At 46.3% G+C, this 15,780-nt stretch overlaps 1 protein-coding gene and 1 long non-coding RNA gene across 4 annotated transcripts in view; one reads left to right on the top strand and one right to left on the bottom strand.

The window, feature by feature from the left end:
- The window catches only part of LOC102554789 (uncharacterized), a 97,815-nt gene extending 85,497 nt beyond the window's left edge, over positions 1-12,318 (top strand). For 2 of the 3 annotated variants that reach the window (XR_015629738.1, XR_015629739.1), the window contains one exon: positions 10,990-12,297. This is a non-coding gene — a long non-coding RNA (uncharacterized LOC102554789). Of the gene's footprint in view, positions 1-10,989 lie in introns of all 3 variants that reach the window. The other variant, XR_015629735.1, reaches the window with a different exon arrangement.
- Drc11 (dynein regulatory complex subunit 11) overlaps positions 1-15,780 on the bottom strand; it is a 115,746-nt gene that overhangs the window by 66,268 nt on the left and 33,698 nt on the right. Inside the window, exon 7 of the mRNA NM_001431271.1 lies at positions 2,499-2,583. Within this exon, the coding sequence (NP_001418200.1) occupies positions 2,499-2,583 (85 nt within the window). The remainder of the gene's footprint in view (positions 1-2,498; positions 2,584-15,780) is intronic.

The following is a 15,780-nucleotide window of genomic DNA, read 5'->3' on the forward strand; positions in this document are numbered from 1 at the left end:
TCTCCACCAGGCACACATGAGGTGTACTTACACATATGCAGGCAAAACATTCATAAACATAGATCTTAAAGAAACAAAACAACCACCACCCACCCCAGACACACACACACACAAACACACACACACAAACACACACACATACAAACACACACACACAAACACACACACATACAAACACACACACACAAACACACACACATACAAACACACACACACACACACACACACACACACACACACACACACACATACCCTACTAGAGGCCTGGGATTATCACCCACTGGAAGAGTGTCTAGCTTGCAGGAAGCCCTGGTCCTGGGTTCTATCTCTAACACCACATGCATGCATGTGGTGGTGCATGCCTCCTGTATACAACTGTGGCTGACTTATTCTCTATCATGTAATGCCTAACAGCTATGGTGGAGTGCATTCCGCCCAGCCTAAGGTCCTTACCATTTGGCCCTGTGTGAAAGAGCCTGCCATTTCTAGCTTTCAGCAACCTGCCTTGTTATTTTCTTTAGTATAAGTTCTTCAAATGGTGTCCTTCAGGTAAAGAGGGTCCACGTTGAAATTCTGCATGTCAGCTAAGCCCATGACCCTTTAAAAAATGCCAGGCTGACAAATTCTCCCAGCCACAGTGTTTGGGAGTGACATTTTCCTAAAAACAGCAAGCTGGTTTTCTAACTTAAAATTTTTATTTATTGTATGGATAAAGAGACACAGCAGAACTGTTTTATATTGGAAACTATTTTTGTTAAAAACGTTGTTTGTATTTTTGATGTCTTTTCTACTAAGTTGTTCAGAAGATCCATTATTTTCTAAGAATTCTTTAAATGTGAACAAACTGCTCATCCGAGATGCGGCAAGTATTTTCCTTACTTTTCTCATGACTCCAACTTCACTTATGGAGGTTTCTTTTTAACTGCTTGAGTTTTATGTAGACATTTATACCAGTCTCTTTTCTTTATGACTTCTGCCTGTGGTAACATGCTTCCAAAGTTATCCCTCACCCTTCTGATTATTAAATATTCTAGCAATTTCTTTTGTCCATTTGTAGTCTAATACTTTTACATGTAAATATTCAATGCAAAAGGAATCTATTTTGTAAGTTAATGGAGGCTAAGGATCTACTGAGTTCTGCCAAGCAGTGAGCAGGCCTGGCTGTCCCTTTACCTGCTGGTCCATTCACCCTTCTTTGAAAGAATCTATTGGGATGACTGACTTCTAATTTGTATCTGAATTGGCTTCTGAACACATTATTCTAATGTCGGCCTCTGTGGTTTGAATTGAAGAGCCACAGTTTATTAACCATGAGTTTGCCCAAGTTGTCTGATCTTCCTGGGTTAATTTGCATGTGTTTTGCAAAGCATGTTTAATTTGCATTTGTTTTGCATATCAGCTGGCACTCCCCCCCCCCCCCCCCCCCCCCCCCGCTGGGGACCGAACTCTGGACCTTGCGCTTCCTAGGCAAGCGCTCTACCATTGAGCCAAATCTCCAACCCCGCACTGGACACTTTCTTAAGTGCCACTGTTGCTGCTGTCCTCTGCCTATTCTTTCTGTAATTCTATGGTGTCCCCCCCCCCCCCATTATGGATTCTTTTATTAGACCTTTTCAGATATTTCCACGTGTTCTTCCATAAAAAATATGTTTGTCAATACAAAAGTTATTTCAGTTTTGACCAAAATTGCATTAAAGGTGGGGACTAATGGACAAAGTATAATTCTATTTTATTGAATCTTCAGGGAAATGATCCATCAATCTCTTTGTTTAACTAAGGCTTCTCTTGCCTCCCCAGGAAAGGTTTATCCATGTAATTCTGGACAACTGTGTGTCTTGTCAGTGTGATTTCATGTCAATATTACAGCATCTTCTAGGAGGATAATCCATAATATGAAATAATAAAATGTCTCTTAAAGCATTTATGAATGTCTGTTTTAAAATCTTACTGTAATTGCTAGAGTTGCCACGGGTGTACTAATAGATCAGAGAAAAGACACTTTAGAGCTAGGAAGAGCAGTTTTGAGATTCAGAAGGACAGAACAGAGCAGCCTGAGTTGTGGGGGACTGGAGGAGGCAGCCTGGGTTGTGGAGGACATGAGGGGGAAGCCTGAGACGTGGGGAGACATGAGGGGAAGCCTGAGGTGTGGGGAGATATGAGGGAGTAGCTGGGGGAGTGAACAGCTGGAGTCAGTGGCCTGATGATGAGGAGGGAGGAGAGATGGGGAGGTATCAGGAACCAGAACTCAGATGGCTTGGGACAGATATGGTGTTCTAACCATATGTCATCACAGCTTTTTCAAAGACTGGACATGGGAAGGAGTGAATTGACTGAGGAACAAAGCAGAAGGAGTACGTGAAATGATGTTCACCCTGGGGTGTTGTGAGCGATCCTAAGAAGACGGTGGTGGAGGTGTAACACACTGAGTTCACTCACATTCAAGTCTAAGGAAATACCCCACAGTGTGACTGCTTTCTACTTCTCCCATGTTTGTTTACCTGCTCTGGGGTCTTGTTGGAAAAGATGACAGCTGAGCCCCCTTCTTCCTCATTAGGGTATTCTGGGAATGTGCCCGTCAGATTCCTGCAGAGAGAAAGAGTGTGAGCAGGGAGAGAAGTGAGATGAGTCTTTAGGTAATGCTGTACTTGTCAACACATGTGAGTTTACATCAATTAAATGATGGATCTTCCGGGTGAGGCTCCCCGTCCCCAAGGCTGGGCAGCACCTCTAAGCTGCAGAGGATGGGTGACAAGCCGCCTCAGGTTTCCTGCCTCTGGGGACATGTTAGTTTGAGGTGGACATTCTCTCTCTCTCTCTCTCTCTCTCTCTCTCTCTCTCTCTCTTCTCTCTCTCTCTCCCTCCCTCCCTCCCTCCCTCCCTCCCTCTTTCTCTCTTAGATAGATTCTATTTTTCTTCCTCTGTCTCCACCCCCTTTAATATCAAGATGCTTTGTGGTCTAGTTTCAACAGAGACAGAAACACAAATCATTTCTTCCTGTTTAAAACTTAGAGTAAACACAGGACTTTGAAGCTAAACAGAAGGGTGGAGTCGTACAAACGGCACGCCCAGCAAGCGTCTGGAACACTTACATATATGTGTTTGGTTTTAGAAAGTTTGGGGCCCCATGTTTGATAGAATCCAACAAGTATTTCTCTCTGCAGCCACATACTTTCTCCACAAAGAAAGCAGGCTGTGGAATTTAGTGTGGAGAATTACCAAAGGGGAGGGGGTGTGGTCATTCTTTAAAAAGAGAAACTGAGTTTGGCGTAAGTGTTACACTTACTCCATTTGTGAGGAAAAATAGACTAGCTGCTGAATTAAGAACCGTTCATTCCCAGAAGTAGGGAACCCAAGTCTTGGAAGAGGTTTAATTATTTCTCAAGTTCTTGCCTCAAGTTATTCTTCACACTTAACAATTTTTGAGGACCTCTAAGGCATGTGAGCTACACTACTGATATTTAGCCTATTAGTCATCAAAACTCAGAAAATTCTAAAATATGTATTTTCTAGTTCACTTAAAAATAACACGCCCATTATCAGAGGAGGGAAGTAATCACCAACTTTACCCAACTTTGAATGCTTTGATATACAATAACCACAGGCCTTGTAAGACATGCCTATATCTGCAATAGTGGTATAAATAGCATGGGGCAACCTACCGATTCTCACTGAATTTAAGTCCTGCTTCACAAGATGAAACTCAAACCTGGCACCATCTCTTAGGCCAAGAACCTATGGCTAGACAGGTCATAGGCCCCAGGAAAGAACTTCTGCTAGTATTCTGCTAAATGAAGATGGTATTAAGCCAACTCCTAATGACTTATCCTACGGATTAGTACATCTCTCAACTTTTGTCAGAGAAGCTTCCATTTGAAGTAGATGGTGATGGTGCTGGCTAGTTTTCTGTCAACTTGACACAACTTAAGAGTCTGAGAAATGGGAACACTCATTGAGAAAATGCCTCCATAAGACCAGGCTGTGGGCAGACCTGTAGGGCATTTTCTTAATTAGCTATTGGTTAAGGAGGGCCAAGCCTGAGTTATATATAAAAATGCTGACCAAGCCATGCTGATCATCAAGCCAGTAAGCAGCACCTTCCCATGGCCTCTGCATCAGCTCCCGCCTCTAGGTTCTGGTCTACTTGACTTCCTTCAATGATAGACTATGGTGGGAAACATACACCATCTGAACCCCTTCTCCCCAACGTGCTTTTGTGTTGTTTCACCATGGCAACAGTAACCTTGACAAGGGCAATGACTGACATAGAAAGACCCATAACTATAAAGAGAATAAGAACCTGCAGATTTCTCAGCCCTAATTGGGACATGTAAGTCACAGTCCTACCTCCCAAGGCTCAGGAATCACTATGAAAGGGAGGGACTGAGAGAGGGTAAGACCCACACAGTGGAGGACTACAAGGAGACAGTGCCTTCTGCAAGGCGAGAATGTACGGGCAGCACAGAGGGCCTTGAGGAAAAAGGAGAAACCAAAGTCAAGTAAAAGCAAACAAACAAGAGCCAAGCAATTGTATGTTGGCATACATGTATATGTGTGTGTTTGTATATATTTTTATGAACAATAAACACAGTATCTAAGGTCCTAAACTTTTCAAGTCTGTTAGAATCTGGTTTAATTAGAGCTTCCTGGATGTTCCGCTCTGCCTCCGTGCTCTGATGCGTTGCGATATGCTGTGCTAGCTGAGAGTTCAGGAAGGAGATCTGGCCTCACACACACCTGTAAGTGTGAAAGGAAGGAGTGTGCTGAAGGTGGTCCAGGTGGCTTTGGGCATCCCGCTGTGACTTTGCCCTGCAGCTGAATGAGAGCAGTTTCCTGTGGCTGCTTACTTGGATCATCCCCTCTGTCAGTCACTGAAGCACTGGCCTGGTGGGCCTATCAGGGGGGCCGGGGATGCTACGCCTCGCTCATTTAGATGATGGTACACTTGGTTCTTCAAGGCATCTCATCCCGTGGTGAGACAGTCAATATGAATGCCAACTTGACAATCTAGAACCTCCTAAGAGACAAAACTGTGGGCTGCCTTTGAGAGTTCCTAGGCCAGCTTAACTGAGGTGGGAAGAGCTACCTAAATGTCACCAGCACCATCCCAGCCTGGATAAGAAGAGGGAAAGTAACGGCACCTGGGAGTCAGAGGCAGGTAGGTCTCTGTGAGTTCTAGGTCAGCCTTGTCTAGATGGTAAGACCTTGCTTCACAGCAAGAGACATACGGAGGGAGCAAGTTGTATTTATTTATTGAGAAACACACATGTGTGCACACAGACACAGACACTCAGACACAGGCAAGCCATATACATCACCACCACTGCCACCACTTAATGAAAGAGGAGGACATGGATTTACAAGAGAGTAAGGAGGGTATATAGGAAGGCTTGAGGGAGGAAAGGAAAGGGAGAAATGATATAACCTTGAGAAATAAAGGAGAGAGAGAGAGAGAGAGAGAGAGAAAGAGGGAGAGAGAGAAAGAGGGAGAGAGAGAAAGAGGGAGAGAGAGAAAGAGAGAGAGAAAGAGAGAGAGAAAGAGGGAGAGAGAAAGAGAGAGAGAGAGAGAGAGAGAGAGAGAGAGAGAGAGAGAGAGAGAGGCTGAGCACTGAATTCGTTTTTCTGTGTCTGCGACCAGCTGCCTCACCCTCCTGCCTCCATTACTTCTCTGCCACCTTAGATTGAGGCCTCAAACTGTGAGCCAAAAGAAGCCCTTTCTTCAACAAGTTGCTTTTGTCTGGTCTTTCGTCACAATGGTAGAAGCAGCAAGAAAAGTAACCAATCCCTATGTGAAGCTATGCTCACCAGTACTAATGACATCACTCATTGACATTGGGAAGCCTGAGCCCTAGGAGCACTCTCAGCCACAGGGCGAGGGTCCCCAGATTCCCTTCTTAATCCTGTCACACAACAGTTGCATTTGGTCTGGAGGTTGCAACGGTCTACCTATCCTTGCCCACACACAACACTTCTGAAGGTGACGTCGTCAGACAATTCTCTCCTTGTATGGTCAAACTTAGATTTTAACTGTTTTAGGGCTCACAACAGATATAGTGGCTCTGTATATTGGTTTTCATTGCATGTAGTGTGTGTGTGTGTGTGTGTGTGTGTGTGTGTGTGTGTGTGTGTGCATATGCTATGTGAGGGCGTCTTAGAAGCCAGAGATGTTAGGTCTCAAGTAGCTGGAGTTACAGGAGGTTGGTGCTGGGAATAAAACTTAGGTCCTTTGGAAGAGCAACGCATGCTTTTAACTTTAATGGCTGAGCCACCTCTCCAGCCTTGTGACTTACTTAAAAACAAAACCAAAACCAAAAAACCAAACCCAAATGCATGTGATTCCATTTTGCATGTTACCTCTTAATTTTAGGATGCACCAGTTTTCGTAGTAAGAGTTAATATTAAACTCCTTAGTATTTTTTTGTAAAATAATATTGAATCTATTCATCTAAATGATTACACTTTACTTCTTGTAATTTAGGTTGTGTGGCCCTGAGCATTTTAGGATCGGCTCCAGTGGGTGTGAGGGCGGCAGGGTAGTGGTGCTGATAGTCTTGCAAGAGGGAATGGCAAATGCTATTTAGGTTCCCATGGTAATTTTGGCATTAAACAGCTGGGTTGACAGCTGTGACTGCAGGTGATGCCCCCTGGAGCCTCTCAGGAGGAACTGAAGACCCCAAATTATATAGTGTCAGGACCCCAAATTATACAGTGTCAGCCCCAAGATGCTTTTGATTAACAGTGGAAAACAAAGTCTCTGTCTTGGGAAATCCTGTGCCTCTGGCTCCCATCTCCCATGGCACCCCCTCCCCCACAGTCCTGGATCCTGTGGTTGGTGGAAGCTGCCTTCTTCTGGACACCTGGACACATGCTGTCACACTTCCCATTGAACCAGGAGTCCATAGGTCAGTACCCATGATGCTTGGCTGTGCTTTGGAGTAAAGCACCGAGTGTGGGGACCTTTTAATGATGGGCGCTTGTGTCTTTACATGCTCATACAGCCAGGTACCCATCCACCATGGAGCCAACACCTCCCTGTCACCTCCTTCAGACACACTTCTGTTCCTGAGGGCTTAGCTTTGCTCTTTGGGCTTGACTTTAGGAGGGTTCTGTCTCCGTTCAGTCTTCCATTTTTCCTTTACTCTCCTCCCTTTCTCCCCTCCTCCCCTCCTCATCTGCCACCCTGTGAATCTTGCAGTCCTCCTTTGGCATGCTATGCTCACTTTCCCTAGCTCTCACCTCTTGAACTCAGCTGGGAGAACAGTCCACAGCCATGGACAATCCATTAAGACAGTTCTCACAGGTGTGGAGTGTTGAACTGTGGCCCTGACCCCACAGAGGCACACGTTGACGTGCTAACCTCAGCACCTCAGGGTGCGGCCTTGTTGGAAAGGGGATCCTTGCAGCTGTGCTTGGTTAAGACCAGGCTCCACCTCACAGTCCCCAGAAAGAGCCAACCTGCTGACACTCTGGGCTTCCTGCCCAGAACCCAGAGGATGCGTTCCTGCTGCTAGGCCACCCAGACTCAGGACCATAATTGTGGCTGCTGGGGCCCAGCATCGTAGTACACAACTTCTGGTCTAGTGCGGGTCTGCTGCCTTCTAAAGGGGATTTTGTCTTGATGCTGTCTGTGTCTTAGGGTTTTTATTACTGTGATTCAACACCATCATTATAAGCAATTTGGGCAGGAAAGGGTTTATTTTAGTGGTAGTTCCTTACCACAGTTATCTCTGAGGTAAGCAAGGGCAGGAACTTAAGCGAGACAGGAACCTAGAGGCGGGAGCTGATGCAGAGGCCGTGGAGGGATGCTGCTTACTCGCTTGCTCCTCATAGCTTGCTCAGTCTGCTTTCTTACAGCACCAAGGACCTCGGCCCAGGGATGGCCCCACTCAGTGACCTGGGACCTCACACATCAGTAATCAATCATCAGCCAAGAAAATGCACCACAGGCCAATCTGGTGGAGTATTTTCTAAGGTGAAGCTCCCTTCTTTCCAAGTGACTCTGGCTTGGGTCAAGTTGACATAAAACCAGGCAGCACGTGCTGTGTCGTTGTTGGAAGGCACAGCATTGTCTCTGGGAAGATTCTCCTGCCTCAGTTTCCAGGGTTCTGTATCTCCTGCTTTCTTCCCCTCTTGCTAAGCACCTTCTCTCTTCCACAGAAACAGCTGGTCACACAGAGCACAGGCATAGCTCCTGTTCCCCTTCTTGGTGGGAATGCTCTGTGGGTTCTCTTTTCTCATGCAGATCCTCTTACTCCTGGGTGCTTTTCCATCCCCTCCAGGTGAATCTGAAGGGCTGGGGTTCAGTTGTAGGGATCCTCATTCTGTGTTTGTCCACCCTCACACCCTGTTGTCTCTCCCTGTCTCACAGCTTGACTCAGCACCTGTGGCCTCAGCTCGCTAACACTGACTCCACTCCTCACCTCTCTCTGCCTCTCACCTCTCCCTGGCATGGACCCAGATCCAGTTGTCCAACCCAAAACCCAGAAGCACACAAGTTCTGAGATTAAGTGTCCGCCACTCAAGCCCTCTCGTGGCTGTGACACCCAAACTCTTTCTTTTCCTATTACAGAGACTCTGTTCTGGTCACTCCAAGGGGTGCTCCAGGGAGACCTGGCTGGAGCCATTCTCAACTTTCTCTTTTCCATCCTAGAATGTCTTGAGAGAGATTGGTAAACATCACTGCATTAGGCCCAGGACACTGCCACCAAGTAAGTACTCGCTCACACCATGAACTGGTCTTTAATGTTCTGTGGCCCTACCCCAGGTGGCAGGTAAGAGACCCTTTTAAAACATGAGTCATGCTATGTCATTTATTTGCTCAAAGGTCACCGGTTCTTTCAAAACAAAACTTTCCCTACAGCATAGGGTTAAGCCTTGTTCCAGCTCACTTGGGATAATGGATACTAGGGATCCTTTCCTACTTAAGCTGAACTGGTTTGGGCCTTAAGTTACAGGGCTTCTCCGATGACCCTGGCCCCATGGGATGCTGTACCCAGCCTCCACTACCCTGACCCCTGTACCTTTCCCTACAGGTCTAGCTCTGGCCACTCTGGCTCCCATTCTCTCAGTTGGAAAAATGCACCAAGTGGCCAATTCCTCCCTCATTTTGAATCTGTTTGGATGTCATGGTGTCAGCTCCTGCCAACTACATTGTATGACACAACCTGACCAAATACAATATTTCTCTCTCATTTTACAACAACAACAACAACAACAACAACAACAACAACAACAACAACGACAACAACGCTGTTAGAGGCACACACCTGTGGCATGAACATGGGAGAACAGCAAGTTACTTTGGGGATGATAGCCTAGGTCTCTCTCTGCAATCTGGCGAATAGTTTAATGGAGGGACGAATCTTTTCTATTTAAAATGGAATTTGAGGCATAATTTTCTGCACAGTTCTGAGAGGTTCAATATGCTGAGATTGTGCGTAATTGTTAAAATTACAGCTTTCCCTCAACTATGATTTCAAAGCCTTGATTATCTTTAATCTTTCACTGTCTTGCTGACATATAGCTGGTAGCATGCTATGGGGCTAATCTAGAGTCCTGCCTCCTCCCTGTCTCCCTGCCCACTCCCGTTCACCCTCAACTTGCTGCAGCAGACAACTCAAGTGAACAGTGGAACCACGGGGGGGGGGGTACAATCAATGCCACCTCCATGGGGCCTCCACTTCACCCTTGTCTATAGGACAAAATAGGGGCGGGGAGAGGGAATGGGAGGCAGGAGGAAGAAGGGAGGAGGAAGGGGAGGGGGGAAGAGAGGAGGGAGGCAGTTGTCAAGGAACAGAAAGCTTAAAAAATGGATGCTGTGTTGGTAAAGCAAGTCTTCAGAAGTTATAACCTATTTGTCAACGTTTGTCAACCTACAAGCAAACACGGGCATATGTTAGAGGGATGGTGTTTTCTTTTTTTTTTTTTTTTTTTTTTTTTTTTGGTTCTTTTTTTCGGAGCTGGGGACCGAACCCAGGGCCTTGCGCTTCCTAGGTAAGCGCTCTAACCACTGAGCTAAATCCCCAGGCCTGGGATGGTGTTTTCTAAAGCAGCCTTTTCAACTCTGAGGGGGTATTTATTGCCTATGCATGTTTGCATGTGTGTCTGTGTGTACTCGTGCATATGGAGGTCAGAGGACAACCTTCGGTGTTGTAATAGGGTCTCCCATTGGCCTGGAGCTCACCAGGTAGGCTGTCTGTGAGCCCTGGAGATCTGTCTCTCTTAGGATGTTTGTTACTATTCGGATGCCAGCCCTGCTCATTCTCTGCACAAGCTGGGAACCCCCTTCTGCTTGGAGAAAACTCTGTCCTAACATGTCATCTCTCCTCCTTTCACTGTTCCCAACAACCTACCCAAGAGTGCCAGCCCAGGGGCTCAGTTTTTGACCATGTATGGACACAATCCCAGCTCCTAGCTGGCACATCACCATTCCTTGCCCAGGCTCTGTGAAACCCTCTTGCTTTAGCCTGGATATGTGACTTCACTGCCCTTCACCACAGTGACTTCATGGTGAGATCTGTGAATCCACCCCAAGCGGCCTAACAAACCTGCCTTTATCTACTTTGACTCTGGTCTAATCTGGATTATATTTGCATCACCAAAGGAAAGAAAATGCCTATTAGTTACATGGATGGGTTCTGGTGGTCGAATTCCAGTTCCTGAGCTTGCAAGGGGGTAGACTGATATTTAAATTCTACCAAGACAAATGTTAATTTCCGAAAAGATTTTTCTGGGTTTCCAGAAATGTATTGGGAAAATGAAAACATGGCATTTTAGAGATCGTTTGATATTTCAAAGAGGATGAATGCCACCTCCTCATCTCTGGGTCCAAGTCACCTCTGGAATGCTGGAAAAGGTAACCCAGAAAGCCAGAGCATCCATTCCTGGGGCAGCCAGACTCGAGCTTTCTATGCTGTGGGGCTCTGAAGCTCCGCTGGGGTGGGACCAAGCTAGACAGTAAGTAGCTCTTGGTCTTTCTTTTTCTTCTTCTAGGACCAATCACAGGGCTTGACCTGGGATGCTCTAACACCAACTCCAAGTGGACTCCTCCTCCACTGTGACAGTGGCCTTGGGACCCAGCTCTCACCCTCCTGCTCGGAGCCTGCCTCAATTCAGACAAGAACCCCTGGCCAGACACCATGGAGCCCAGTTCTGCTTCCCACTCCTGCTAGGACCAGCAGGCCTGTTGGTGTCTCTCCCTCCACAGGGGATTTCATACCATGGATATTTGTGTAGCATTTATCTGGCTTTTCAGAGACTCATATAGTAAATGGTTTTGCTCTGTCTTTCTGTGCATTAAAGACCACAGCCCTATACTGCTCAGCTCCAAGGCAGAGGCTACCCTGGGGGCTCTGAACTCCTATGGGGAGGCAGCAGCCAGCCTGTCCTGTCCTGCCCTGTCCAGACCCACTCAGCCCTTCTCAGCCACCTCAGATTACAGTCTGTGGACATCTCTGCTAACCACGGCAGCCTGTTCTGCAACACCAGAGGCTTTATGCAAGACATACTTCCCAGGGGTTAAGCTCTCATGGTTTTAAGTGGAGAGAACAGAGCCGTGTTGTACAGTCGTCACACAGTGGGTGTTTGCAGGATGCTGGAATTGCACCTGAAACTCATCAGTTCCTGCTTTGACCATACAGCTCTTAGTGGGAAAGCCCTGGCTTTGGGGGCAGTCACCATAGCTCTGCTTTTGCTTAAGAGCAAAGGGGACAGCAGGAGATCTCATGTCTTCAGGTGATGTCCTGAGGGTGGGCTGGAGCAAGGCGGGTGAGCGCTAATCCACTTCAGTATTTCTTCCTTCAACACAGAAAGTAGGGATGACGTGCCAATGCACTAACCCGCAGAGCAAAACATTTATAATCAAAGTAACTGTTGGACTCGGCTGGTTTCTCTCCAGTCTTAGAGCCTTATTACTGAGCAGACCTCATAATTTTTTACAGTGGGTTTTTCCAATTTTATTTTAAAATATTTACGCTTTTGTGGCGTCTCTTCCAGGACATTAAATCCACTGTTTCTGTTACCAGTCAGCTCTAACAATGTAGTTACTGTAGCAGTGTTTTTTCTGCTCTGGCTTCCTTTTAAAAGTGCATTTATCAGGAATTACTTGTTCCATCCGTGTCTGTCAGCTCCAGGGCCGCCCTCTCAGTCCACTGATCTACATGGATGCTCTCTTATTAGCACCAAGCAGGTCTATTTCTCTTCATAATGCACTTCAGAATCCGTGGTCGTTTGTTCTTCCCCGTTGCTCTTAGTTTCGGATTTTAATCCTAATGATTTTAATAATCATATTTCACATTCAACAAATAATCCTGTTGGGGTTTTTAATTGAAACTGTGCTGTGCCTATAAATCTCCGGGGGCCAACTCACCATCTTTCCATCTAGGCAGGAGCAGAGCCCGTCTCGCCATCTCTCCCCGTGACTCTTGTGTCTGATCATCGCGGCGGATGGCCCTTGTTTCACACAGCTCTCCTGCTCCTCATGCATACACTGCCCATCAATATTTAACAGTACAGCTGCCCGCTTTCTGTCAGACATTTATTCTTGTCCTTTCCCCTTTTCGTGAGCCTGGTTATCAACACTCAGGCATATCGCGGTGCCAGTTATGCATAGGTGGGGGCAGAGGTTGTGGCCCCTGCCTGTGAAGTGTATCTCCATTGTGGATTGAGCATCTTTGACTCCTTCACCCACCCTGCATCTGCTCATTAACGGTATGCTCGCCGAGTATGCGTGGCGTGCCAGACAGTGTCTGTGGCACTGGGGAAAATCAGCAGGTAGACGATATAATAGTCTCTCTGTGCATGGCTTATGTCTTGTCACGCCTAAACTAAATGTTGTTGCCATTTGTGTCCTTTTCTTCCGTGTTTTAGGTTTTCAGGTAAGAAGGAGACGTTTAACATGACTGGAAGCTTCCTCTGCACACGTGGAAACAATCATGTGGCTCCAGGGATGATGATAATTAACCTCCAACTTCCCTGCCGTGTCGCTAACTGTATTTGTAAGGACAAATGCTAACATTCGAGTTGCGCATCTCTTGGAAAGCCCGAAGTGCTTTTGAAGTAACTAAATGATTCTTGAAATTCTGAATGTACCAAGGAGGAGGGAGTGAGCAGTCAACACACAACAGGATGCACGGCTACCACAGAAGTCCATTCAGTCCTGCGCACTGAGAAACCAGCAGCATGAGTCCAGCCCACTCCCTGCCCTTCAACATTGCCTTCAGAATGAAAAGCAAAACACTAGGGACAATTCTGAGAGCAGAAAAGGGTGGGCAGGCTCTCCTGAGCCAATGTTCCCTCAAAGGAGGTGGAAACCACATAGCCTTTGACAAAGGGGTGTCCCTGGGCACCTGAGGATGCAGTCTGACAAAAGCCCAGCATGTCATACCTGCCTCCAGGGGCTTCTACAGGACTGTTATGGCTGTGCATGTGCATGTGTGTGTATGTGTGTATGTGCATGTGAACATGTGTGTATGTGCACGCATGTGCATGTGTGTATGTTTGCATGTATGTCAGCAGATGTATGCATGGGTTTGTGTGTATGTTTGTGTGTGTTTGAGGGTGTGTGTATGTGTGTGTGTGTGTGTGTATGAGTATGTGTATTGGAGATTGAACCCAGGGCCATGGCATACATTTCTACGACTGAGTTACATTTTCAACCTTAGTGTTTTGTTGTTGTTGTTTTAAAATTTGAGACCAAGTCTTGCTAAATTGCCCAGGTTGGTCTTGAACTCACTCTGTGGCCCAGATAGGTCTTGAATTTCAAATCATCTGGTTTCAGCCCCTGGAGTAGCTGAGATTACACATCTGGCCACCAGATCTGTCTCTGCTTTAGGATTTTAAAGGACAGATATAGTGCCAGGTGTGGTGACACACTTAACACAGCACCAAGGAAACCGAGGCAGGCAAGCACACTGCTCCCGTGGATGCCAAGAAAGTGAACTTAGCATAGTCTCACACCAATCAAGGGGCAGTTGGGAGATGAGGTGTATGATAAACAGGAATTGACTGGAAATGACAAAAGCTGTGTGACAGCTGCCACTGGCTACTCCTGTGATGGAGGGAAAAGTAGGAAGCCACCTTGGAGTGGCCTGTGGGATGGCTCAGCAGGTCACTCCTCCCACTGCAGCCCTGCAGCCAAACCTGGTAGTCTCAGTTCAATCCCTGGAACCCATGGGAAGGTGGAGGGAGAGAACCGAGTCCACAACGCTGTCCCCTGACTTCTGTCCATGTGCTGTAGCATGTGCACACACAAACAGTAATGTAAATTAAATGGAGAGATCTACATGGCTGGGGAGATGGTTCAGCAGTTAATAATACCCATTGCTCTTCCCGAGGTCCTGAGTTCAATTCCCAGCAACAACCATCTGTGATGAGATCTGGTTCCCTCTTCTGGTGTGTCTGAAGACAGCTACAGTGTAATTATATATAATAAATAAATCTTTAAAGCAAAACAAAACAAAGTCTCCACTTGGCTTTGGGAATTTCCATTTTTGCAAAACTTTAGGTTCGTTGTTTTAAAATAGAGCCTTGTTCGTTTGACTTCTGGAAACTCTGCAATTTACATGTGACAAGTGACGGAGCTGATGTTAACTTCTTATAAAATTTATTCATCGACTAAGGTTGTCTTTCTCACTAAAATCATGATGGACATTGAGTGCTGTTTTCCCGTTCTTTTATCTGAAGCGAGTGGAAGGGAAGCACTCTGGCCTCGTATTTTTCTGTTAACAAATGGGAGGTGTGGTACTTGGTAAAAGTTGGGGCCTATTAAAAATTTATGGATATTGTCAAAAATTCTCATACAAATGTGCAAATGGCCGGTCTGGAGTTCACAGTGATTTAGAAAGCAGAACTCCTCAAATGATAAATTTCCCCCTGAGGCCCGACACCAAGCTTCGACGGGTCTCCCCGTCCCAGACGCACAGGACAGAGATTTATCTGCGTTTCACCAAGTATGAAAAATATATGGATGGAGGGGTTTCCGGCCGATCCCCCCCAGTCATCCAGCCACCTCCATTAATGTCAGCAGTCTCATAAATTTCTCCCGAGTTCTAAAGTAAGCAGCTTGTGCCACTGCACAGAAGCCTCCAAAGGTGTCACTTGTTGCCTATAAATTCACAGGCACTCAATAAAGGCAATGGCTGACACATGGACTTGATTACGTGGCCTCCTTGGGACACCAAGTGGACCTGTGCTTAGAGGACACCACGTAAGCCCTGTGCACCTAGCCTCTTGATCCCATAGTGCTGGATAGGAGAATCAATCTATTCACAGACACCTTGCTTATTAGTGGATGTTACTATAGTAGCGGTCAGGATCAAGGCTTCCTTCTTGGTCCAAGAATATCATCTTGAATTCTGCTCCTGTTTGAATGTGACAAGCCTCCCCCAAAACCCATAGAGACAGCTTGCTCCTCCCTTTACAATTTAATTAAAAGAAACAACACATTAGGGGTTACTTGGTTTGCTCCTCTGTTGGGAAAGTGACAAGCAGGTCTTATTTCTGTTTTCCTATCCCAAATGCCATTTACATGGGAGAATTAATACTCAGGACAGAGCTGACCCTGCCAGGATGAAAGCAAAGGTCTTTCTTCACTGTCTCCCATCCCCTTCAAGACATGGCTTGAAGCCCAGCCAGCGTCCTCCATGTCCCTTCCTCATCAGAAGGAGCTTTGTCTGTCCTGTCCTTTTCCAATCCCCTCTCCTTGTTTGATCAAGTGACAAGCGCATGCCACTATATTTATAAAAGATGAAGGTGTGTGGCTATTTCTGTCCAAGCAGGGTTTAC

The sequence above is a fragment of the Rattus norvegicus genome, chromosome 9, assembly GCF_021556685.1.
Source record: "Rattus norvegicus strain SHRSP/BbbUtx chromosome 9, alternate assembly SHRSP_T2T, whole genome shotgun sequence".
Lineage (NCBI taxonomy): Eukaryota > Metazoa > Chordata > Mammalia > Rodentia > Muridae > Rattus > Rattus norvegicus.